Raw genomic sequence first — 26,634 nt, 5'->3', positions numbered from 1 at the left:
TGTCTGGAAAGAAGCCTAGTGGAAGTTAAGTTAGCAGTTGTTAGAATAGATACCTAAAATAAACAAGGAAAACATGCCTCACACTCAGTGATTATGGGAATACATCTAGGTGATCTTGACCCAATTTTGGCCTGACTTGAGGGGCTTGACAACTTATTTTAAACGTGGGTCTAAATTATTTTTTCCTTTAGAATTAGTGTATGAATATACACATACATACTCATATATATTCACACACACATATAATGAGTTTTTAACTAATATAAATGATATTATTTCAATAAATACATTTTTTGTCTCTTATGCCTGTTGGCTAATTCTGATAATTAATATCAACAATTCATAATCTCATTTTTGGGAAGAGAGAATTAATCACAGAGTGTACTGAAAGAGGGTATTTTTTTGAGGTGGAAAAATATAGGTAAAATTAAGTACACCAAGAAAACACATGTAGACAGACAGGTAAAAGAGGAAAGCTGTATTTGGGAGTTTTTCTCACAGGTATGGAGCAAAGCATCTCAAGGAGCCACACAACCACTGACTTCATTCACTTGCCCAAGACTGGAAACCCCAGTGAAGGGGAAGAGGCAGGGCTGGGCTGAAGACCTGGTCCAAACCGTGATTGAGAATCCCTAATCTCCTTGAGAAGACTGAGTGAAATTGGCAGCTGCCAAAGTGACAAGAGATGAAGAACCTGGTCCTTTACTATCATCTTTATGACTGAGAACTGGTGAGTGGTGCTTTCACACATTAAAATGTTTTGTCACAATTTCTAAACAAAATATTAGAAAACTGTGCTTGCTCCCCCTGCCCCTCCTTTTTTTACCTTAATAACTGATCCTCTAGACCTGATTTGGTTACAGTGAAATTGATGATGGTAACTTTAATGCACACCTAAAAGAGAAGCAGATTTACATAAAAATGCTTAAGTTCAGATGGGTAAAATAAGAAGTGCTTTCTTTCTTAGAACATGGCTCATTATTACATGGCTGGATGTATCTGAGATCTAATTGTGAACATACCCACCCACCCACCCACCACCCACCAAGTGTACTAGGTCTTAGAAAATCCTAATATGACTTCCCCTGCAGTATGAGTGACAATCTTGTTCCTTACCAGCCACAGTTATAGAACCCTACATGGTGCTTTCAGGAAAGGTGAGCCAGCAAAGGGTTAGAAAAATTGGGGTCTTATTCTAGATGCACCCTTTAGTGAATGTTGGACAAACCACCTCACCCATGCTGAGCCTCAGTTCCTGATACTTAAAAATTGGGATAATAATAGTTATAACTCATAGGATATTTGTGAAGACCAAATGAGGTAATAAAATCACTTAGTTACAGTGACTTGTACATAGTTTGTCCTTGTTAAAAAAAAAGCAATTACTGGTAATAAATAGAGCTTTATATGTATATTGTGTCAACAAAAAGAAATGAACACTCTGTATTTTACATGTTATTCTTATTTAATCTTCACAACAAATCCTTGAAGTAGGCTTTATCTCCACTTCTTGGTTAATTGACTTGAGGATCCAGGAACTGGAATAACTGGCCAGAGTCACAGAGCTAATGTTAGGTAAGGTGTGCGATGCTCCCTCTCAGAAGTGGAGTGAGTGAGAAGGTTGTAAGTCATCGGCACATCAGTCACTTTTCTAAACCTCACAGTGGAACTTGGGACATGAGCTCTGCCAGTGGCTGTGTGCTGACAAGGAATATCCTGATCTGGGCTTTTAGTGGCATATCCCTCATCTTATTCAAGAGTGTATCAGTTCCATCTCACTTAAGCACAGTCAGAGAAGACAGGTAGCTATGAGAAGATCAATAACTAGAAATGATACTATGTGGAATGGTTTATGGAAGGATTTCAGTTCTTGGGGTGTGCGAGGGGAGAGAAAGGGAGTAAGTTCTGATTAGTGAAGTTCTTTCCCCTATCGCGTGGGCCCTGTTGGAGAAGGGGAGACCCGCCGGGCTGGGAAGGTCCTGCCTGGAGCTGGGGCAGCACTGGGGGCTACACGGGAGGCATGACCCCTTGGAGCCCTGTGCAGGAGGGGAGAAAATAGACCCAGGTGGTTTCATTTCTGTTGCAACTGCCTTGGGCTCTGCAGCCCAAGAGTAGGGGTTCTTCCCACTCCCATCGTGGCTCAGGGACAGGCATGTGGAAGTGAGGTTCACACAGATCCCCTCACAGTCTAAGGGTATGAGGGAGAACAAGATACCCCATCCTCCAGAACTCTAAGTACAGACACACTGGATGTTTGACTCTCTGATGGTGCCAGTCACCAGAGTTTTCAAGCAAGCAACTTATTTATTTGGGGCTGATTGCCACGGGCATTTGCAAATGTTAACATCAGCATGTTCCCCTCTCCCCACAGACTCTAAGTGAAGCCCTAGGTCATTTATGAGCCACAAGAAGAAGGGCACAAATGGCATTGAGCTGAAGGAGAGAACAGAATGATTAGAAGAGAGTGCTGGCCTGTGTTCTGAAAGCAGCTGTGGGGCCAGAGGGAGGTGGCAAGAGCGCAGAAAAGGAGCAACAGGGCAGCGGACGGTCCAGAGCCTAGGGACCAGGTGGGGAGGGACTCAAGTCCAATTGAATGGCAAATAGAAGGGCAACTAGAATCAGAGTCAGGATGCAGAAGAGAAGCAAGAGTGGAGGACAGTGGAATGAAGGGGGGTGGAAGAGCAGAGGGGGAAGAGGGACCTGGGGGAGGCCCACCAAACGTCAGAGACCCATCACATGTATAGTCCATTCAGGCTGGGAATTCCAGACCAGCAGCTCATACCTCAGGCAGGTAGTGGGGATTTGGCAATTTGGTTGTCATATAGAACCTAAAGTTTTTGTCATAATCAATGTCTGAGTCTCCAAGGTGAATGAGCAGCCGTCCACCACTCATGAAAGTCTGCTTCAAGAGAATGGGTTCTAGAGCTGGATCCAAGGTTTCTTTAAGCTTAAAAGTTAAAATAGAATACAAAAAATAAGCCATTAAAATGGACAGCATCAAATTCTCTAAATTCCTTAGGCCTCCAAATTTACTCAATGAACAATTTTCCCGTGATCTACTTACTTACTGCGCACTCACTACCTCTGTGTATTTTCCAGGGGTTATCTTATGGGTAGTAGTCTAAGCAATTAAGAGCATGTGAAGGCAATACAGCTGTTAAGACTAACTGTGCATACCAATCATCCCCATAAGGAAGACTCTGAGAAAGGAGGGTCTCTATAGGTAGCCCTTCAACAGAACCCTGACAAATGATCTGTTCATGGCTGCTCTAAGGCAGGGGATGGAGGTCTACAGCCTGCAGGTCGAATCCCACCCTCTGTGGCCTGTTTTTGTATGGCTCTTAAGCTGAAAATGATTTCACTCTGTGAAAGGGTTGTAAAAACAAAACCGTAAAACCAAACAAAGACTAAGAAAAATATTCATTTGAATAATACTTTTACAGAGACTGTATGCAGCCTAAAAAAAAAAAAAACCCGAAAATATCTGACTCATTATAGAAAAAATTTGTGGCCCTATTTCTGTATGACAGTTATTTTCTTTCCCTCAAAGCAAATTTGATTGTGGGTAAGAACCTGGGCAGACACTTCTATTGGACCCCATGACAAACATCTTCATGTCAGCATGGATGCAATGGAGGTCCATGGCCCAGGAGCTGTCAAAATTTAATTGTAATCCATAGTTAACAAATCTAGTTCACACTGTGATATGATACCCTAGAATGTAAGTTATTTTCATAAAACAAAAGTTTTATAATATATAAAATAAATATAATAAAATAAAATTTTCCTTAGTGATTATGATACAGTTTTGTGCTCTTAAAATCCATTCTATTTCACTGAACAATGCTGGTTGAGGTGGACTAACTCCATTTCACACTCATGACAGGTGGAGACAAAGTTGGAAAATACCACCTTGCAAATGGAGAAAGCAGTGAGGTGCCTAATGCTAATGACTCCAAGTCACAGAAAGCAGGACAGGCCTGGTCAGAGTATCCTGTTCTGGCTGGGGTGCTGACCAGTGGCCCACCCCCTGCTCCTAAAAGCACTTAGCTACAGCTGCAAGGCCCTGCTGTCTGGGGCCTTGCAGAACATCATAGAAACATCATAGTAAGTCTTTTGGCCCCTGCCATGAGAAGAGAAATTCCCCCCCGAGACCTCAGTGTTACCAACTAAACTGGGGTTGAAGAATCCTGCTAGGGGCTAATGTAACTGTACTAATGATTTTGGGAGACTCTGCCCTTCCCTGTAACATTAGGGTTTGAGTGAGGGCCTGGGACCCATTACAGAACCTTACCTGTGTCGGTCAAGGCCAGAAGGGTAGAAAATAATATTTATGCCCCCTGGGATGTTTTGCTGGCTTCCCATCATCAGTGTGTGTAGACAGTCCCTGCTGGCCCGATGGCCCTACTGCTCTGCACTTTCATGGCAGCTAACCATCAAGAGCCACAAAGAGGCCTGAGAATCAGCATTGTCAGAAGCCAGAGCCCATCCCACTAACACCAAAACAATGTCTGGAATCAGAAAAATCATTCAGTCAACAGACTGCTCCCTGTGTGATAGTGCACTGTTTAAGGAGCAAAGCAATTGGTGTGAACAGTTTGCAAATGGAGGTGATGGGTGACTCTAACACGATGCAGGTGTGGCCTGTATAGGATCCCAGATATGGTCTGAACGTTGGGGACTAACAGGAGAAAAGAAAAGTGAAAAGCAAACCTCTTCCAGTAAGACAGGTAAGCCAAGTCGGATTGAATTTTCAAGTGTACGTAAGAAATTATTATCCGTAAGCTTAATGATCTTTAAACCATTTTTGCTTTCCTTGTTTCTTATCCAACGATTTGCCTGTTTGATAAAACACAGAGCAGAACACTGGACAGAGTTTTATAAATGACTAGAAAGTGAAAGTTTTTAGAGTAAAGTTTAGAAATTTTGTTCATTTTAGAAATGGGCTTGAAAGATGATAAAGATAAAATAAAATAAAAATACCACCACCATCACCCCCTCTGTAAATAAAAACACCTTTTAAACTCCAGTGCTTGGCATTCTTCAGTTTATTCAAATTTGGAACAAATTAAGAACAGACACATCTAGGGAAAAAGCCCATCCTTAATCTATTCAAGCTGTCTTTCTTGCTCTGATAGTAGCTCCCTTTTCTAAATCTTACTTAGAAGAATATGATCCATGGACTTAAGAGTCAGACAATGAGATTCTGTAAATTCTAGGCAGACTTGCCCTAAAATCCATCCTACCCTGACTTCATTATGACTCTTCAGACCTTTTAGGAACAAGAACTATATAGGATTGAATTTCTGTTCCCATAGCAAACAGAAAACTAAGGGTCAAGCCCATAAACAAAACTAATCAAAATTAAGTATGCAGAACAGTTGGACTCTTCCCTTTCACCGTCTGCCTCCACAAAAATGAGCAACTTGGACTAGAATACTTTTTTTTTAAAGGTTTATTTATTTGAGAGAGAGAGAGAGTGTGTATGTGAGTGAAGGAGGGGTAGATGGAAGAGCATCTCTAGCAGACTCCTCGCTGAGTGCAGAGCCCAATGAAGGGCTTGATCTCAAGACCTCAAGATCATGACCTGAGCCAAAACTAAGAGCTAGATAGTTAACTGACTGAACCACTGGAGTACCCTTGGGACTAGAAGCCTTCTAAACTCCCTTCTAGGTCTAAATCCCCAACATCTTACAAGTGTGTTCAAATCCACTTTTAGAATTCGGAACAGACAGCATAACATTAAGCAGAGCTAGGAGGCTGTTCTTCATCTGATGCACTTGTTACGCACCTGATCCTGGGGATCAATCATCAAAGGCCACCGTCTCCCTTGAGTAACCAAAATGCCATTTTCTGTTGATATCATGTCACGGGGCAGCCCATCAGTGTTCCACTGCCGTATTTCGTAGGGATCACCAAGAATGTTAATGAGACTAAAGGAAGGATTGATTGGGATCTCCAGAGACAGACAGTCCTGGATCCAATACTCTATAAGCTGTGGGAGGAGGAAAGTTTACTTGTATAGAGTCAGAACACTTGGTAAATGAGGATACACAAAATGTTATGGCTAAAGTCAGTTCTATTTATCTCTTGATGCACCCTAGGCATTAAGGCACAGGACACAGGAAGTGGAATAACTAACAGTTGGGAGATCTGGGGCCTAGAACCATATCACAAACTAGCTGTGGCTTTGGGAATGTTATTCCCCTTGTCTGAACCTCAGTTTTCTCATGTATAAATGACAAAGGTTGTCAAAGTAGTCTCAACCAGGGCTGTATTGTCCCCCTTGGGAGTATCTGGAAGCATGTGGAGATGTTTGGGGTTATCACAATGACTATGGGTGCCACTAGCAATTAGTAGGTGAGGCAGAGGATGTTAGCATGTTACCTCCTTCAGTTAGTGGTATAGTCCAAAAGCATCATTGGTACTGTCCACATGGCACCAGATGACCCCTGAGCTCCTGTTGAATCTCTGAGTCCTTTACTAACTAGATTTTATAACTCAAGGGCAAAGAAGAAACCTTTTTAGGAAGGCATTTCATAAAAATGGCTTTAAAATCTCTCCAAATAATTTAGTGTCCTGCTCCTTTCCATTGCCTAGCCCTTTGTAGCAGTCTTGCCAAATCAGAACACTTCATTCTGGTTGACTTTAAATATTTATTTATTTATTTTAGAGATAGATTGGGGCGGGGGGGGGGGAGGTTGGGGATGGGGAGATAAGGGGATGGAGGAGGGACAGAGGGAGAGAATCTCAAGCAGAGTCCACACTGAATGTGGAGCCAGATGTGGGGCTCCATCTCATGACCCTGATATCAGGACCTGAGCCAAAATCAAGAGTCAGCCACTTAACTGACTGATCCACACAGGTTCCCCCATCCTGGCTAACTTTAGATGCTGTTTCTGATCATAAGGGGAGGGGACTCCCTGTCCCATTTTCTTCCCCAGGTTCTTGAGTTATATAAGGAAATGGTATCTAACTTTCTAAGGTAGGAAAGGGAAAGAAGGAGGGTGTTAAGGAAATCCTGGGGTAGACAATTGCTGGCTGATGGGGGGAGGTGGAGGGCTGTAGGGTGTATAAGTAAGTTTCCATCATGAAGAACTTTCACTGTGGAGAGCCTCCCTGTAAACTCAGAAAAATGATCTCCCCTGCCCTGCCTCTGCCAGTTTCAGTTGCTTCTCATCACTTCTCACAGAAAGTGAGTTTACTCACCGATTGCCTATACTGGGCTGTGAAGGCCCCATAATATGCGACACAAGCTGCTGCTATAAACACATTCCCAATGATATTTGATATCTCCTCATTGAATTTCTGGATGCTTTCTTCCCATCGAACTTGCTCATCTCCTAATGCAGCCGTCAGCTTTCCAGCACGTATCAGACGTGCTTTGGTCAGGGCCATAGTTTTTGCTAGAAGATTTTAAGAAAATCAAGTTATGTTATTCGTATTTTCCTAAAACATAGGAAATTTCTTCACCTTCTTCTTTTTTTTTTTTAATAGCGGCATTATTTAGCTAATGGTGTCAGTATATCTCTATGAAACCTCACGGCAACTCAGCATTATTTCCCATTCCAGAACCAAGTCCAAGTTTGCCTCTTCCATGCAAACAGCTCCTTTTTGATAATCTATTACTCTGGCTGAAGATAGCTTTCTCTGTGTCTGTGTAGTATTTATTTTGTGGATCAAATTCATATGCTGCATTGTGTTATAACGGAACATATCCTAACATGTTGGCCATGTCCCAAAAGTTTGCCACTCTTGCTCTGGAGCCATAGTTCTTTCAAGCTTCCCATACAGGAGTTGAACGTATGCCATATATGCAGTTCTAATATTACACTAGAAGGCTAGTGCAGTACACTCATGGAAATATGTGCTACATGTTGGATGGAAGCAGAGATCTGATGGCCTGAAGACTCTACTTTTAGAAATCAGGCAACTCCTTGTGGTATATATATACAATGGACTATCACTCAGCCATCGGGAAGGATGCTTACCATTTACATCAATGTGGATAAAACTGGAGGGTATTATGCTGAGCAAAATGAGTCAATCAGAGAAAGATAATTATCATATGGTATCACTCATATGTGGAATATAAGAAATACCACAGAGGATCATAGGAGAAGGGCGGGAAAACCAAATAGGAGTCATCAGAGAGGGAGCAAAACCAAGAGAGACTTTTTAAAAAGATTATTTATTTATTTATTTATTTATTTATTTATTTATTTGACAGAGAGAGAGAGAGAGAGAGAGAGAGAGAGCAGAACAAGCAATGAGGGGGAGAGAGAAAGGGAGAAGCAGGCTCCCCATTGAGCAGGGAGCCCCTATGTGGCACTCAATCCCAGGACCCTGGGATCATGACCTGAGCCAAAGGCAGATGCTTAACCAACTGAGCCACTCAGGTGCCCACCATGAGAGACTTTTAACTCTAGGAATCAAACTGAGGGTTGCTGGAGGGGAGATGGGGTAACTGGATGTGATGAGCACTGGGTGTTATATACAAGTGATGAATTATTGAACTGTACATCTGAAACTGATAATGTACTATATGTTGGCTAATTGAATTTAAATTAAAAAAATCAGGCAACTCCTGACCACCATACATTTTATGAGTTACTTACCCAGACTTTCTTTCTCATTTACACTTTTGTCATATTCATCTTGTAAGGCCTGTATTTGATCTTCTACTTGCTTTAGTAATGCTTGCTTTTCTCTCAGTGTAGCCATAGTAATATCAAGTTCAGCCTAATAAAATTAAGTAAATATTTAAAATGAAAATCCAAGGTCCCCAAAGAAGGTCAAATTTGCCCACTTAATAACACATTTAAAAAAATACAATTTATGTTCTCTTTTTCTTGTCTCAAAGATCTTGATATGGTATACAAAGTTAAAACAAATGTAGGGGTGCCTGGGTTAAGCTTCTGCCTTCAGCTTAGGTTATGATTCCCAAGGTTCTGGGATCAAGCCAGGCATTGGGCTCCCTGCTCTGTGGACAGCTTGCTTCTCCCTCTCCCTCTGCTATTCCCCTTGCTGTGCGCGCGCTCTCTCTCTCTCTGTCAAATAAATAAATAAAATATTAAAAAGAAAGTAAAGTAAAATATAAGAGCAGAACCACAACAGAACAAAACAAAACAAGAAAGAAAGCCTAATAAAATAAATCATAGAAGGAATGGAGGAACAGTGCAATGTACCATTGCACATTAATCCTAAAGCACGTAGGATTAATTAATTAATTTAATTAATCCTAAAGCATTTGGGGTTACTACAATAGATTAAATGATGAAATAAATGAAAGATTCATGCAACTGGGAAAACTAGTCTTTTGTAAATAGTTCTCTAGAGCAGGGGTCTGCAAACCAAATTTAGCCTGCTGCCTCTTTTTGTACAGTGAGCAAACTAAGATTGGTTTTATGTTTTTAAATAATTGGGAAAAGGCTGCTTAGTGGTTTAGCGCCGCCTTCAGCCCAGGGCACTGGGATCGAGTCCCCCGTCCAGCTCCGTACATGGAGCCTGCTACTCCCTCTGTCTGTGTCTCTGCCTCTCTCTCTCTCTCTCTGTCTCTCTCATTAATAAATAAATAAAATCTTTAAAAAATAGTTGGGGAAAAATAGAATAAGAATATTTCATCACACATGATAATTGTAAAAAGTTACATTCTTGTGTGCATAAATAAAGTGACATTGGAACCTAGCCATGCTTACTCATGTGTGTATTAGTGATGGCTGGTTCTATGCTGCAATAGCAGAGTTCAGGAATTGCAATGGAGACCATATAGCCAGCAAAACTTAAAATATTTACTCTGGGTCTTCACTGAAAAAGTTGCCACGCTTGCTCTAGAGCCACAGTTCTTTCAGTAACTGGCTCCACACAATGAGCATTCTTTGTTCTGCTTGGGATCTCACATCCGATTGTGGCTTAAGCTGGTTTTAGAACCTCAGATGACACCACGGAGTGTGGGACTGTTAGCAATGCAACCCAGAGCATCAGATGCTAGAGCTAAAAGGACACCTCAAAAATACCATTGGCCTGATGATGTGAATATACTAAGGACTCATTTTCCTTTCATGCTGGGAAAGGGCTGATTTTAGAGGTCATTTCTGAAAAAAGAATCTTTGCCAGCTATTTTTCTACAACAAAAACTAATTTTCAAGAGCATTGTTACTATCTACGTTGCACAAAGTCACAGGAGCTTGAATGATTAATGATCACGGCTTTTAATTGCATAAAATATTGTGATACAAATAATGTACCTGTGCAGCACGGAGTTTTTGCCTCTTTGGTTCGACTTCTTTGACTACCCTAGAGTATAAATCCATCGCTCTTACCCACATGCACATGGATTTACATGCTCTGGACACTTTCTCTACTTTTTCAGGCACAAAATCAGGATTGTTAATATACTTTTGAAGTCTTGCCAATATCTGGGGCTTTATGTTTTCCTTATCATATTCTAAAAGTCTTCTTAGGAAGTTAGAGTCACCAAGAAGTTGCTTGGCTGTTGGCCAATCAGGCCTAAAAGACAGACATGAGAAGTTAATAGCACTGTAATAAAGTAATTTAAGAACAAAAGAAATATGTTCTTTTGAGAATATTAAGATATTATCCCAGTCAGTGGGTAGTTTTAATCCCGATACTATAATCCCAGTATATGGTAATTAAGTATATCATAATTCCTGGGTAGACATTCCTGGATGACTAATGTTTCATACAACCCAGTTTTGGTAGAGAAAGGAATGATAAAATTATAGTTTTAGAAATGTAAGACATCACAGAAATAATAGTTTTATTTGTACAATGCCCCAGCCTCACGGTTTTTACCCCACCTGCCTTAGTTTACGTCTTTAAAATTTCTTGCCAGGACACTACAATCATGTTCTTACCGGTTTTGTGTCTCTCAGTCAACCTCGGACCTTGTGAACTTTTGCCAGATTGGTCTTTCCTACATGAGAATCTGATTATGTCAAAAATATTCAGTGGTTCTCAGCCCTCTCTGGCTGGGGCTTTTTGTCTGTGCTTTGCTTCAGAAGTCCCAGGCTCTACCAAGGAGCAGGAAGCTGAGTGGGGGTCCTTTGGGCCCTTTACCCTTGCTCAATCAGTTTTACAGGGAAAGATTTCTTATAATTTTAATTAAAAAAAATGGGTATTACTAAAGAAGGTTTAAAAACTCATACCCCAGGATGAAACACAAGACCTTGCATGCTATAATCACTGTCCCTCTACCCAACCCCATCCCATTCCATGAGCATCAAAGGTCCCTGAGCTCTCCCCACAGCCTCACTCTCCACCTGAGAACATCATCTCCCCAAAACCGGCTCACACCTCCCTACGAGCAGACTCCATTTTTGGAACTTCCAAGTGCCATGTGAATTTCGCATATCTTGAAATTATTATTTTTCATGTCTGTCTCCCCACTATACTGCATGTGCCTTATAGAGAAGAGCTTCGTATCTCCCATCATCTAGCACAACACAGATGTGCAAAAAAATGCTTGTTGGATCAATCTGTTGAATGACCAAACCAGTGAGAAGGCGGAGGAGAGAATGAGGACATATAAACAAAAATGTAGAAAAACATCAAAGAAATTCCACCATGCAGTTCGGTAACACATGATTATGGATGTACTCACTTGGCATTCAAGAGAATAGAAATGGCTTCCATAACAGTCATGACCATATCTGGGGGCTTTGTAAAAACCCTGATTTCTGAAATGTCTGCTTTATCTAAGGAATCCAGGGCTTTATTAGCAGCATCAAGGGCAGGGAGAGCTTCTTCAAGGTCTCTTTGAGCATCATCGGCGATTGCTTGGGTTTCTTCAGCTTTCACTTTGGCTGTCGCTTCATCTTCTTGCACAATGCTACGGACCTAACCATTGAAACATGACTGCTTAGGTGGTCTCAGTATTTGAATTTCAATGTTTAAAAACAAAGCCAATAATAATATGTCATATTTGCCCCTCTGGATTACACCAATAATGAAAGTGGATCAACTACAGTGCATTTTAGGCTCTCCTTTGTCCATCTCATGTAGGCTGAAGGGATAACTGAGCCAAAGCTCTTAGAACAAAGAGCTCCTCCTTTGGAGATGAAGAGCTACTGCTTTATATTTTTTGGGGGTACTTTTCTCATCACTCTCTGCCCCACTCAATGGGTTCACTCATTCTCAGGGAGAGAACCAGGCTGATTTATTGAAGGTAGCTTGTTTACAACTTAAAAGCATTGCTAAAATTATCTATCACTTAATTGTTTTAATGATGTATAAAATAAACCCAATCCCATGTCATGATATATAAGTGATCAGTTGGTGATCAAAGCCTTCTCACCCATGATAGGGAATACAGCATACCTGATCAGCATTTTCTTGATCCACTGCCAATTTGTCCATTAGGGCTTCAGCATCTTGTGATTTTTGAAGAAGGACAGGTTCTAAAGCTGAAAGGTCTAATTTCATTTTATCTACTAGTACGTTTGTTTCTAATAGCTTGGTGAGACCGTTCTTTACCCGGTCACGAGCCTAGATGACAACAAAAGTATCTGTTATAATGAGTCTTATAAACTATAAGTTTCTTGGCATCTCTTACTCATGTATTAGAATTTTACATCTACAGAATTGGTAAATCAGTTTGTAATACTTAACATTGTGAACAGACAGAAATCTTCAGGTAATAGAACTCTAGGAAATGACTATGACATTCATCATGGTGGGTTTGGATCCATGTCCCCTAACCATAGCAGTTGGCATCTCATTGGATTGTAGGGTCACTGAGGAATCACACCATATTATTTTCATCCCCTGAGCTTGGCAACTTGGTAGCATTTTGAATGAATGAAGGGTAAGTTCAGATAGGAATTCCTGGAGATTACAGTAGCTCTAGGAACTTGTTTCCTCAAGATGGGTGAGTAGAACTAAGAACTTGTCAGTGCTCTAGAGACAGCTTTGTTTGCTGGATCTGAACCAGTGGTAAGGAACTTTTGACTAGTATCACAGGGGAGTACCTAGTAGAGGAGGCACTTAGGAATAACTATTTTTTGAAGGTGAGTTAGGAATCCTAACTCGGGGGCAGCCCCGGTGGCTCAGCGGTTTAGTGCCGCCTTTGGCCTAGGGCGTGATCCTGGAGACCTGGGATCGAGTCCCACGTCAGGCTCCCTGCATGGATCCTGCTTCTCCTTCTGCCTGTGTCTCTGCCATTCTCTCTCTCTCTCTCTCTGTCTCTCACAAATCAATCAATCAATCAATCTTTTTTTTTTTTTAAAGGAATCCTGGCTCAAGTTGACAGGTTTCAAAATATTTATCAAGTTATTTTACAAAGCATGCATTTATTTACCAGGTGAAAATCTTCTGAAGAACATTAAAAAATCTTAATGGTATATATCAAAATGTTTTCATTTTGATTAAAATGTTGAAAATTTCAAGTCATGTAAATTGCCTGATGATGATGATGATGATGATGGCAGCCACTCTTTTCTGAATACCTCATATGTGTCAGATCATATTCCAAGCCCTTCATACACAGTATCTTATTGAAACTCCACAACAATCCAAAGGGGTAGATATAGATATTTCTAAACCCTATTTTCTACTAAGACTTAGTAGTTACACAAGGGGCTCAAGGGGTGTGCAGCAAGAAAGAGGCAGAACATTGGTTGTATATGGTCTGGCTGACACTGAAGCCCTTGCTCTTAATGGGAACTCCTGACAGATGCTGGACCACCAAAACTCCATCTCTACTGCTTAACAAAAGGTTCTCCTTCTCACGAAATACTGCAGAGATGTCTGATTTACTGTTTAACTTCAATGCTGTTACAATGTCCATATTGTTTTACTGAGGCACACTTATGTAAATGACAGTAGGAAGAAAATCAGACATATCAAGGAAGGGGAAGGCCTCTCAGCCAACAGATGAAACTTTGTTTGTATCTGTTGCAGGTTGTCAAGGCCATGTGTTGGGCTGGAGGAGGCTCCAGCAGGTAAGATGGCATAGAGATCTTCCGCTAGTTTTGGCAAGTTTTGAGTTCAAGTCCCCCCCCTCCCAAAAAAGTTTTTTTTTATTGATAATATTATACTTACTGAAACCAACTGCTTCTTCTTTTCACTCAGCATAGTCAGGAAGAGATTGATGAGTTCCAAGTAGGAGGTGGGCGTTGTGTAGTACCGTCTCCGGAGCTCTGTGTAATAACGCTCTGCCATGTTAGAGACACTCAAGTGAACGTTCACGCACATGAGGGAAAGCTTCTCTTTCAGTTCTTCTTTTCCAATATCGATGTTTGAGAAAAATGTCTTTGATACAGAAAGAAGTGCTTCTCTAGGCCACTGGAAATAAAGATAAATTTGGAAAACCTGTTGCCTTTCTATAATACACATTTTAACAAGTAAGAAAAAGCATTTCTCTGGACCTCTTCCTTGCTTTGTCCCCCCATCCTTTTCCCTAATTAATTCCTACTCATATCTCTAAGTGTAATGAGTTGAATGGCTGTATTCACTGGAGATGGGCCTGGGTCTTCCCAGCACGGTGCCTGGCATGTGGACATTGTTCAGTCAGGATTTGTTCATTGAATGAATAAATGATTGGGTGTATTTAGAACAATTCCGTGAATGAAATCACATACATTACGAGGACCTCACATCCTTATTCTGTTTATAATGCAGATCCATTACAATCACTGCCCCTCTTTCCCTCTTCAACTTCTTTGCTCCTCTCTTGTTTCTTTGCTCTCACCTGAACCTTTGTCAAATACAACCCTCTGTTACCCCATGTCTGTGACTGTGTAGTCGAGCATGGCTGGAGAAAAACACACAAATCATGCCAACTGGCCTCATTTTAACTTCGTGACTACTAGCTCCAGTGGGTTCTTAAAGCAGCCCAGAAATGTTTCTTTTTTTTTTTTTTTTTTTTTTTTTTTTTTTTATTTATTTATTTTATTTTTTTTTTAATTAACTTTTATTGGTGTTTAATTTACCAACATACAGAAAAACACCCAGTGCTCATCCCGTCAAGTGACCACCTCAGTGCCCGTCACCCATTCCCCTCCAACACCCGCCCTCCTCCCCTTCCACCACCCCTAGTTCGTTTCCCCGAGTTAGGAGTCTTTATGTTCTGTCTCCCTTCCTGATATTTCCCAACATTTCTTTTCCCTTCCTTTATATTCCCTTTCACTATTATTGCTAACACTTCCTCTTTCCACTTCATTCTCAACTGATGACCTTACTTCTCACATCACTTAAAGAAACAGAAGCAATGTGAGCAGGGCTTAAGTGAGCTCTCACCTCTACATCTTCCCATCTCCCTGTATCTGTGCTCATCTCCTCTGCCCCCCCCCCATCCTGTCCCTCTGGGGTATGCTGTGTGTGCTCCCTGCCCAGGCTGGCCCCTTCACTGATGACTTGATCCCATCTCTTCTTGCCTATTCAATGGTATTGGTACGACTACACTTAACTCTGTCTGCTGCTCCATCAATATATTTCTTTCTTTTCTGGATCATTTCCATCAGCACACACATGTGCTATTTGTGTTTCCCACTTAAAAACACTTTTCTCAGGGCACCTGGGTGGCTCAGTGCTTGAGCATCTGCTTTCAGCGCAGGGAGTGATCCCAGGGTCCTGGGATCAAGTTCCACATTGTGCTCCCCACGGGGAGCCTGCTTCTCCCTCTGCACATGTCTCTGCCTCTCTCTCTGTGTTTCTCATGAATAAATAAATATTTATTAAAAAAACCACTTTTCTCTTGACCTCACATACCCTTGTAGCTACTACTCATCTCTTGGTGTTCTTTTGGGGCAAAAGTCCTTCAAAGAGTTGCCTGTGTTCGTTGTCTCTGATTCCTCTTGTCTATTCTTTCTTGAACCTTCTCCTCCATCATCCCACTGAAAGCTCTTGTCAAGATGACCAATAATTTCTACATTGCTAAATTCAATAGTCTCCTCTTCCTTTATAAATTGTTTAGCCTTTGTTCAATTATTATCACTGTCAGAGTAAATTCCCAGCAGGCTTTAAAGCAAATACCCTTGAGTTATTCTTGGACAATGTGTTACCCCTTTAAAATCCAGCAAATCCAGGGGCACCTGTGTGGTTCAGATTAGGTAAGCACTTGACTCTTGATGTCAGCTCAGGTCTTGATCTCAGGATGTAAATTCAAGCCCCATGTTGGACACTCCTTGGGTGTGGAGCCTACTTAAAAAAAAATCAAGCAAATCCAACTTCCCAGAGAGGTGTCCTGGGATGTCACCCACCTGGACAAACCAATCAATAGTGCAGCAGTTCACAAGGGATGGAAACATCCGGCATCGGGACCGAAAGGCCTCCCCCACAGGGCTCATACAGAGAACAATGTGTAGCTTCTGACGGACTCTGCTGATAAAGTGCTGGAACACCTGACAAAAAGATATTTTTCAATTAAAGTAAGGGTGAGTTAACAATGACAATAAGTGTTAGCTAATGCCTCTGGGTCTGCTAATACTAAATAAAAAGTATTAGTGTGGTAGGTATGCAAAGTGTTTTGTTCAACCTCCAATCCAACCCCTCATGTAGTTTGGAAAGATTAAAAATGACATTTGGCAGACTCCATTGCAACTAGGATTCCAGATGTGGTGCAGGTCCTCCTCACCAGTGTATTTAAGGAGGCCTCTTGAATAAAGTGGAGAGGTATTCATACACATTTTTGCTTTGGGGTAGAGGCCATTGGAAGAGACAGGTGCAGGGCCACCATTTGTGAAGGTGCAAAGTCTGGTAGAAATGGTGTGGACCTGGAGCAACCACCTCTGGATGTGGCTCCTTATGTCAGCTACGTTCTCAGGTGGCTGGAGATGTGTGGCTGTGGGGCTGGCAGCCGAAGCAGCAGCATGCTGACTGGTTCAGCGGCTTCCCTGACCACTGACTTCTACCATCTCCATTTCATGTTCATTCTGAGGAATTTGCCTTGAGTCCCTTTCTTGGGCTCTCCCTGGTGATTCTGTGTTTCTTGAATAAATGCCTTTCTGCTTACATCAGCTGAAGTAGAGCCTCCTGTTTGTACTTACAAGCCCTGACCTAGCAATAGAGAGATCTCACAAAAGATCTCTTCTGTGTCCCTTTGAGGAGTCCATGGATGGGCTCCCCCCCAATATAATTGGGTTTCCTTTGTAATTCCATATATTTTACTCCCTACATTCAAAGCATTGGTTCACCAGACTTCCCGAGAGATCAGTGGAAAGCAAAAAACAGAAAACTTACTGCCCCACAGAGGTTATAGTCTTGTCGAAGTAGTCACAGAAAGTATAGAAGCAAGGGAAAGCACTGGGGTAGACCAATAACAGCTTAGGGAAACTAGCACTGTGTTGGAGAAACGGAAGACGACAGGAGCTGTGTTTTTCTGAGATGAGGCTGGGCCCAGAGAGCCTGGGGAATCCATTTCTGTTTTAGGTGTCATAACCTTGGTGATAGGCAAAGGAATAAAAAGTACTGGACTCCCTGGGCAGGGCAGTGTGGATGTGTGAAATACATTTGTGTTGAAAGAAGGATAAGGCAAGCTGTCCAGTTTGGACAAGACTATGACTTCTGTGGGACTCCTCAAAGGGATTTGTAGGAAAAAAAAAAAAAAAAGAAAGGAAGGTTAACACAAGTTTTTGTTTTACAAAAGTCACATCACCATTGTGATGTATCCTACCTCATCTCTGTTCCCCTCAGAAATTCCTACTTCTTTTGCTCTTGGTCTGGTGGCTGCTAAAACCTGTTCCAGTTCATCCTTTTCAAATAAATTGGGCACTTCACCTGAGTTCAGGATGTTATTTATATCTTCCAGGAATTCCTCTACTACAATCTGTAGAAGAAAGCAGAGTGATCATTATAACTCACTCAGCCAGTTTACATTTATTACATGTAAGTGGTAAAGCAAATATTTAATCAAAATTCACATGGAGTTAATTTTATCTTTAAGAGAAAATAATCTTAAAAATTAGATAGAATCTTAATATTCTAACACAGAAGTACATTGACATTTCATTTATCCTTGTATTGTTTCTTAAAAGGCTTTCATATTTAACATGGTTCAAGTAATATGTACATAACGTTTTATTTTACTTTATTTACTTTTGAAATTTATTTATATGAGAGAGAGTGCACACGAGTGTGTATGGGGGGGAGGTGTAGAGGGAGAGAATTTTCAAGCAGATTCTCAGATGATTGTGGAGACCAAAATGGGACTCAATACAACAACTGGTGAGAGCATGACCTGTGCCAAAACCAAGAGTTGGATGCTTAACGGACTGAGCTATTCAGGTGCTCCTGTGCAAACATTTTATATTCTACCCTCTTTCAGCTAACATTTTCTCATAAATATTTATTCATAATTCTGTAGGGTACTCATTGTATTTATAAACATTAATGGGAGCATAACACACTATTGAGCTGATGTACCCTATTTTTACATAGACTTAAATGGTCCACAGTCTTGTTTACATTTTAAGAACATATGTAGGTCTATAACTTTTCTCCCCAATTGAATTATTTCCTGTGGATAAATTCCCAAGAGTGGTATTAGCAATTAGAGTGCATGAATAGTTCCTGGATTTTGGAAGATTTTTAAATTTCCCATTCAACTCAAGTATGATTTCATTAAGCTTTAACATTTATTTTTGCTAGTTTAGGGAGAATTTTGCTTTGGGAGAATTTAATTTGCATTTCTTTGATTATTAACGAGGGCAAATATGATTCCACATTTATTATTTTCCATTAAAAAATCTGTTCAAACTGTAACGATTTATACATTGGAGTTTACTTTACATTTGAACAGGTAATTTTTGGATTACAAAATAAACCTTTTGCCTAATAATTGATGCAAATATTTAAAAAATCTATCATTTATCCTTTTGTTTCAGTTAGCTTTTTAGTTTAATAAAGTTTGAGTCCAAAAAAAATTTTAAAAAAACTTTGAGTCCTATTACTTAACTATGACAAAGTACCCGTTATTTTATTTTCTTCACTTGTAACATTTTGTTTCTTCTTGAAGTTGGTATAATTGTGTCTTATTAATTTTCCCCAAGAGCAAACACTAGTTCTTTGTACTAACTTACTTATATCTGCTTTTATCTTATTATTTGCTTTTCTTACTTTTCTTTTTTGCTTCCTTGTGACCTTTATTTTCCTGAAGTTTTAAGTGAACTAATATATGTAGTTTCTAATTTTTTATTCAAATCTATAAATTTAACCCTAAGAACTGTTTGACTGCATTTGCAGATTTTTATTTATATGAAGTTCATTTTCCCTCTTCTCTAAATAGAGATTTAAATTTTGATGTTCTTGACTCAGGAAATTTTTATGACTGTTTTTTTAAAAATTTTTTTTTTAATTTTTATTTATTTATGATAGTCACAGAGAGAGAGAGAGGCAGAGACACAGGCGGAGGGAGAAGCAGGCTCCATGCACCGGGAGCCTGATGTGGGATTCGATCCCGGGTCTCCAGGATTGCGCCCTGGGCCAAAGGCAGGCGCCAAACTGCTGCGCCACCCAGGGATCCCCTATGACTGTTTTAAAGTCCTGAGCCACATCATTAATTTCTCCTTTAATTAGAGTGTGGACAAAGAATGTTTCAGCATAGTTTATGCTTTTTAAAATTTACTGAAAATTTATTTAAGCCTAATATCAATTTCTGTAAACTTTCAGTAGTATTAGAAAATATTTACTTTCTTTATAAAATATAAATGTAGTATATAGCCATTAGTTCTAGCTTAGAAATTATATTCTTCATATTATCTAAACATATACATTTCTACTTTGTATTTGCTAGAAATAGCAAATTAAATTTTGTAAATTTCTTGTTTCTCTCAACTTCTCATATTTATAATAGATTTATATATATGTATATATACACATACATACCAACATTAATTTTCATTATTATGGTTATGTTTACTCTCCATTAGCATAGAACATTTGAGATTGATTGGGGCTTTCAACAGTGTATAAAAGCCTTTTGTTTGTTTTAAGTGGAGCTTTTGCTGACTTGGTCTTTGGAGCTTTAACAAAGCCTTTTTATATAACTTACTTAATTTTTAAAAGCAACAGTAAACTTCTATAAGAAAAATTTAAATTTCAGAATAGTAAGAAACTACAGATAACAAAATGAAGAAAATAAAAAAGTCTTCACAATCCCATGACCCAGACATTTTCTAATTGTATCTATGGCATTTCTGTTTAGATATACATTAAACCAAAGACTTTGTATGGTAGATGATTTGTATATGTGTTATAACAATACATCATAAACATTTTTCACATAAATGTATTTCCACAAAGTAATTTTAAATTTATTACAAAGTGTCCTATTGTATAATTATACTACAATTTACTTGTGTGACTCTCTTATTGAATAATGAGGCTATTTCAAATTAACTGTTATTTTAAAATACTACAATATTTTTGTACATACAACCTTGTATGCAGCTGTGATTATAAGTAAGAGAAATTTAAGGGCTTTAATTACATATTGCCAACTACGTTCCAGAAGATTTTGCAAATTCACCTGTGAAGTCTATGCAGGGCCTGTTTCCTGATGCCTTTGTCAACACTGCACATTATGATTTTTAACCTTTGTTAATGTGCAAGGTCAACCTCTGACATTTATTTTTACTGAAATTTCTTTGGTTATTGGTGAAACTGAACATTTCTTCAGGTGTTTAAAGCCCTTGAATTTTTTTTTTTAAGGAACTTCCTATTCATGTTTTATTACATTTTTATTGATCTATTGATCTATTGATATACTTCTCTTTTCATTTTAAAAAGACTGTATTTGTATTCATTTTCCAGCTTTTTTGAGATATAATTGACACATGGGGTGCCTCGGTGGCTCAGTCATTAAGTGGCTACCTTTGGCTCAGGTCATGATCCCAGGGTCCCTGGGATTGAGCCCCCCAGCCTATCTTTGGCTCCCTGCTCAGTGGGGAGCCAGCTTCTCCCTCTCCCTCTGCTGTTCCCCCCTGTGTACTCTCTCCCTTTCTCTCTCTCTCTCAAGTAAATAAAATCCTTTTAAAAAGAGATACAATTGACATATAACGTTGTATAAATTTAAGGTGTACAATGTATTGATTTGATATGCTTACATATTGCAACATGATTGCCACTATGGTATTAGCTAACACTTCTGTCACATCACATAATGACCATTTCTTTCTTTCTTTTTTTTTTGTGGTGAGAACATTTCAGATTTACTCTCTTTGTAAAAATAAAGTATATAATACAGTTTTGTCAACTATAGTCACCATGCTGTATATTAGATCCTTAGAACTTAATTCATCTTATAACTGGAAGTTTGTACCCTTTGACCAACATCTCACGATTTTCCCTTTCCTCCAGCCTCTGGTAATCACTAATATTCTGTTTCCAAGAGTTTGGCTTCTTTGAGATTCACATATAAGTGATATTATACAGTATTTATCTTTTTTTGTTGACTAAGCAATAAATTAGCATAATTCCTCATTTAGCATAATGTCCTCAAGGTTCATCGATGTTGTTGTTAATAGCAGGCTATCCTTCTTTCTCATGGCTGAAGGATACTCCATTATATGTGTGTGTGTGTGTGTGTGTGTGTGTGTATACTTATATATGTGTGTGTATGTAGATATATGTACATGCTATATCTTCTTTATCCATTCATCTATTGATGGACACTTAGGTTGTTTCCATATCTTGACTATTGTGAATAATCCTGCAATAAACATGGGAGTTTAGATATCTCTTGGAGATCCTGTTTTCATTTCCTTTGGATATGTATCCAGATGTGGGACTGCTGGATCATGTGGTAGTTCTATTTTCAAATGTTTGAGGAACCTGCATACTGTTTTCCACACGGTTGCCCCTATTTACATTCCCACCAACAGTGCACATGGTTCCCTTTTTTCTACATCCTTGCAAACACTTGTTGTCTCTTGTCTTTTTGATGAAAGCCATGGTAGACTGTATGTTTAGGATTTTATCCATTTCTTCCAGGTTATCCAATTTGTTGGCATATCATTGCATGAGGTCATATCTCACTGTGGTTTTAATTTTCATTTCCCTGATGATTACTGATGTTGAGTATCTTTTCATGTGTCTGTTGGCCATGTGCGTGTCTTCTCTGGAAAACTGTCTATTCAGATCCTCTGCTCTTTTTAAAAAAAATTGATTTTTTTATGCTATTGAGTTTTATGAGTTCTTTATATGTTTAATTATAATGTGTCTCAGTGTAGCCCTGTTCAGGTCCAACCTATTTGAGCCTCATGGATCTGGATGTCCCTTTCTCTCTCCAGGGTAGGAAAGTTTTCAGCCATTATTGCTTTAAGTAAATTTTTTGTTCCTTTTTCTTTCTCTTCTGGAATTCTCATAATTGGGACATTGTTTCTTTTCATTATTTCCTATAAGTTCTGCAGACTTTTTCATTCTTTTTTCTTTTTGCTCCTCTGACTAGAAAATTTCAAATGTCCTGTCTTAAGTGATTCTTTCTTTCTGCATGGTTAAGTCTGCTTTGGAAGCTCTCCATTGAAGTTTTCAGTTCAGTCATTATATTTTTAAGCTCAGGATTTCTGTTTGGGTTTTTTGATGGTTTCTTTTTCTTTGTTGAACTTCTTGTTCTGTTCATCCATTGTTTTCCCAATTTTGTTTAGTTGTCTGTGGGTTCTAAGAGTTCACTAAATTTAAGAAAATCATTCTGAATTCTATATTTGATAGTTCATAGATCATATTGGGGCTTTGTTCATTTTCTTTGGTGGTGACATGTTTACCTGATTTTTCATGATCCTTGATTCCTTACATTGGTATCTGCACATTTGAGTAAGCAGTCTCCTTTTCCTGACTTTACAGGTTTGCTGTGGCAGAGACAGTTCTTCACCAGTCTGCTCAGTTTGGGTTTCTGGACACATCAGCTAGCAATCCTCGGGCAGGTGGGGGTTGCTGTCAGGGTCTATTTTGGGGTGAGGCTACTGCAAGCTCTGAGGTTGGGGGTGGGTTGCTGCTAGCTGAGAACAGTTGGATAGGACTGTTGACTTGGTTCCCTCCTTAAGCAAGGCTGTAGGATGGGCTATATGGTTGACTAGGTTCTCTGGTTTGGCTTCCTGGATGGCTGGGACTGGGTACTATACTCAGTAGCAGGTAAGGCTATGAATTAGCTTCCCTGTCTTGGTAGGGCAGTGGAGTGGACCCCCAGGCCTGCATGGCTTATTGTTTGGGGACCTAAATCAAGCAAGGTGGTGCACTGAATTCCCTGGCCAGATGAAGCCACTGGTTCTGCTTTGCAGGCAGGGAGCAGGGCTGTTAAATGGGCCATGCAGCTTCTCATGCACTCTGGTTAGGTTCCCTGGTTAGGTGGGCTAAAAAGCTGTGTTCAGCAATGGGTGGAGTTACAAATAAGTTTCTCTCCCAGGGTGGAGCAAGAGAACTGGCTGCAAGGCCAGAAGGGCACTCTCTTTGTGGTTGTGACTCAAGCCAGTCTGTACCCCAAGTTTCCTTTCTGAATGTGCCCCTGGCTTTGCTCTGTGGATAATTGGTTCTGCTTGCTCTACTCTCCAATCAATTGTTAGTCTACACAACTTCCCAGGTGTTCAGGCCAAGCTTCCCAGTTGGGCGGGGCTGGGAGTTACAATCAACAGATGTGGGCCTATGTCTCAGTTCCTCTGCCTGAGGTGGGGGAGGGCAGACCAAGTTCCAGGGGGCAGCAAGGCTCTTTGCTTGAGGACCTTGAATCAGGCAGCCCTATACTCTCCTGAGTTCCCTGATCACACTGCATCGGTGTCTTGGCTCTGGAGATGAACAAAACTGCTGGTTGGGATTACTAGTTGGGTGCTGAAAGTGGGAACTCAGTCTGCCAAGATCCTAGTGCTGGGTGTTGCAAGCCTGTTTTCTCCACCACAATCTTTTCCAGTGGTCAAGTCCTGCAGATTCCCCTGTAATTCCTCTGATGTGAGACTGGAGTGGGATACACAAGAAGCAACCAACAAGGCAAGGGACCTGGATGTTCCTCCAGGATCTCTTTTTCCCACTGGGGAAACTGTAGGCTCAGGGGAGACCTCTTAGGGTGGTGCTGTGCTGACCTGGATGAGGGGCAGTGTGATCAGTCTGTAGCTGTTCCACTTCCCTTTCTCATGTGGTCTGTCTTGGTCTCTGTGGTGAAGAGGGGTGCTTCTGCTTCTCCTCTGTGTTCCAGGATTCTCTCAGTGGGTGTCTTGTCCATGAAAACTATTGTAAGTTTTTCTTGTGAGGGGGAGTGATGGTGGGAATGACCTATATGGCCATCTTGGTAGTGTCACGCTCCATCATTTTGTTCTTGTATTATTTTCCTGATGTAGTTAATTGTTTATTTGTGTTCTCTTGTGGCTCTCTGAACATCTTTAGAAAAATTCTTTTGAATTCTTTGTGGGGCAATTCCTGGATCTCCATTTCTTTGGGGCCAGTTCCTGGGGGTTCACTGTATTTCGTTGGTGGTATCATGATTCCCTGGTTTTTCATGACACCTGTAGCCTAATGTAGGTATATGCGCATTTGAAGGAGTTCCCTTTTCCATACTTTCTGGACTGACTTGAGTAAGGGGAGACTTTCACTTGCAGGTGGGGGCACAAAATGGAGCATGCTGTGACCTCAGGTCAAGTGGTGCAGGGCACCAGGTGTGGGAACATGTGTTGGCATTGGGCCTAGGACTGTGTTATGCCTCTTTGGCTGAGGCAGCTGAGGGCCCACAGTATGTGTTCCTTGGTGAGCGCTGCAAGAGCTACTGGCATCCTCAGCTGTGCCTCCAGGTCCAGCAGCTAGGGACCAGGGCAAGCATATGGTGGCCAGAGCTGGTGGTGTATATACATTTGGCAATGAGTCCTTTCTAATTTGTAAAAAAAAAATTATATATTCAGATATAGATTCCCTGCATGTCAGAGATGTTAAAACTATTTTCCTATTTTTATGACTTCTACTTAATTTAAAATAATTTAAAATATTTATGCATCAGATCTATCACTTTTTTATTCCTTGGCTAATTTCTATAAAGGTTTATTTTTCCTAATGTTAAAATGCCCAGGTAGAGCCAACATAGAAACATAGAAAATTTTCTTTAGAACACATCTGAGATCAGTTATATTGGTTCTTTTTTAAAATGTTTTATTTTTATTTTTTTTAATTTTTATTTATTTATGATAGTCACAGAGAGAGAGAGGCAGAGACATAGGCAGAGGGAGAAGCAGGCTCCATGCACCGGGAGCCTCATGTGGGATTCGATCCCGGGTCTCCAGGATCGCGCCCTGGGCCAAAGGCAAGCGCCAAACCACTGCGCCACCCAGGGATCCCAGTTATATTGGTTCTTGAAGACATAGATATAATCATGCAATCCTATTTTAATTTGAAAGCTAATTTAACCCCCAAAAAGCCATTGTTTCCTTTTCTTGTGTAAAAATATTTCTCTAATTGATTTCTGTTAGGGAATAATTTCCTTATATTTACCGCTACAGAAACAATTTATTACTTTCTGCTCTCTACATCCTTCTCAAAGAAAAGTTCAAAACTCTCTCAACTCCTTAATCTTTGCTCATACTTACTAAAAATTTAAAGGGTAACACACCAGTTGGTAAAATAAATGAAAATGGATTCTAAAAGTCTTTTACAAGGTCTAAGACATCTGCTGTCTGAGGGAACAGTTCCTTGAACTACATCACACAAACTATTCAAAACACACTTGCGATCATGACACTTGTGCTTGAGCTATTTAAACACGTACCTGGGTGTCTGTGAAGAGAAAGACCATATTCCTGTCATCTACACCAGCCAGTTTGTATAACTTCCTGAGGTCTTCATGAAAACTGTCATAATTATATCCCCGGCTCAGTTCAATTTGTAAACATTTGTAACCACATATGTGAGCTGCAAGTCTTGTAAGAGATTGTTTTCCTGTTCCTCCTACTCCAACGAGTAAGGCGTTGCCTCTTTCCTGACGGATCATGCGGGCAATCCTGCAGGCAGCAAAGAATAGAAAGTTTTATTTTTAGGTAACCTAATGTGGAAGGCTGGTGGCCAGTGGAGCCTCATCCCTGAGCAAGAGGCCACAGGAAAGAGCAGGGTATCTCTGAAGTTCATGGCTGGGAGAAAAGAACTGCTGAGCTTTCATTATATCCATCTCTCCTATTTCCCGTAGACTGTTGGCCTTGGTCATGCAAGTGTAGAGTAAAATAAAATCTCTTCTTTCTCCAAAGTATGAAGGATTTTGTCAGAACCTTGGCTGATTTAAGCCACTACTTATATTAGCCATTATATTGGCAAACCCAGGGCTTCATTTACAAGGCACAGCAAGCAGAAATACCACTGAGCCTAGGAAAAGATCAGTTAAATTAGGAGAAGGAGAGCTCAATGGAAATAATCTGAAATGAATTTAAGATACTGACATTTTAGAAAATTTTTGGTTCATGCTAACAACAAGAATATAAAAAGCATTGCAATTATGATCCTAGAATGAACACTCAGGATCTGAGTTTAGCAGGAGTTGAATGGAGATGGAAAATCTGATGACCAAGTTGAAAACTTCAGTGGGAGATGGGCTTGCAAATAGGAAAATCAGAAATTGAAATGGGTGGAAAATTGAACGGGTAAAGTAGGGGACAAACTCAGGGAATTTGCCCAGAATGCAGAGAAAAAAAGATAATGATATTAAAGTGACAAGAGAAAAAA

General features: G+C 40.2%; 1 protein-coding gene across 1 annotated transcript in view; it reads right to left on the bottom strand.

Annotated features, from left to right (window-relative positions):
* Nucleotides 1-26,634, bottom strand: part of DNAH6 (dynein axonemal heavy chain 6) — a 236,551-nt gene that overhangs the window by 62,992 nt on the left and 146,925 nt on the right. Inside the window, exons 46-58 of the mRNA XM_041756154.1 lie at nt 25,691-25,922; nt 17,633-17,785; nt 16,221-16,361; nt 14,062-14,304; nt 12,340-12,507; nt 11,624-11,859; nt 10,248-10,509; nt 8,619-8,742; nt 7,210-7,406; nt 5,792-5,995; nt 4,714-4,839; nt 2,783-2,947; nt 827-894 (exon numbers count right to left, since the gene is read on the bottom strand). Coding sequence (XP_041612088.1) covers nt 827-894; nt 2,783-2,947; nt 4,714-4,839; nt 5,792-5,995; nt 7,210-7,406; nt 8,619-8,742; nt 10,248-10,509; nt 11,624-11,859; nt 12,340-12,507; nt 14,062-14,304; nt 16,221-16,361; nt 17,633-17,785; nt 25,691-25,922 — 2,319 coding nt within the window. The remainder of the gene's footprint in view (nt 1-826; nt 895-2,782; nt 2,948-4,713; nt 4,840-5,791; nt 5,996-7,209; nt 7,407-8,618; nt 8,743-10,247; nt 10,510-11,623; nt 11,860-12,339; nt 12,508-14,061; nt 14,305-16,220; nt 16,362-17,632; nt 17,786-25,690; nt 25,923-26,634) is intronic.

The sequence above is a fragment of the Vulpes lagopus genome, chromosome 5, assembly GCF_018345385.1.
Source record: "Vulpes lagopus strain Blue_001 chromosome 5, ASM1834538v1, whole genome shotgun sequence".
In the NCBI taxonomy this organism is placed as follows: domain Eukaryota; kingdom Metazoa; phylum Chordata; class Mammalia; order Carnivora; family Canidae; genus Vulpes; species Vulpes lagopus.
Note: the sequence above shows the minus strand (reverse complement) of the source record. Positions and strands in the feature narration are given on the sequence as shown.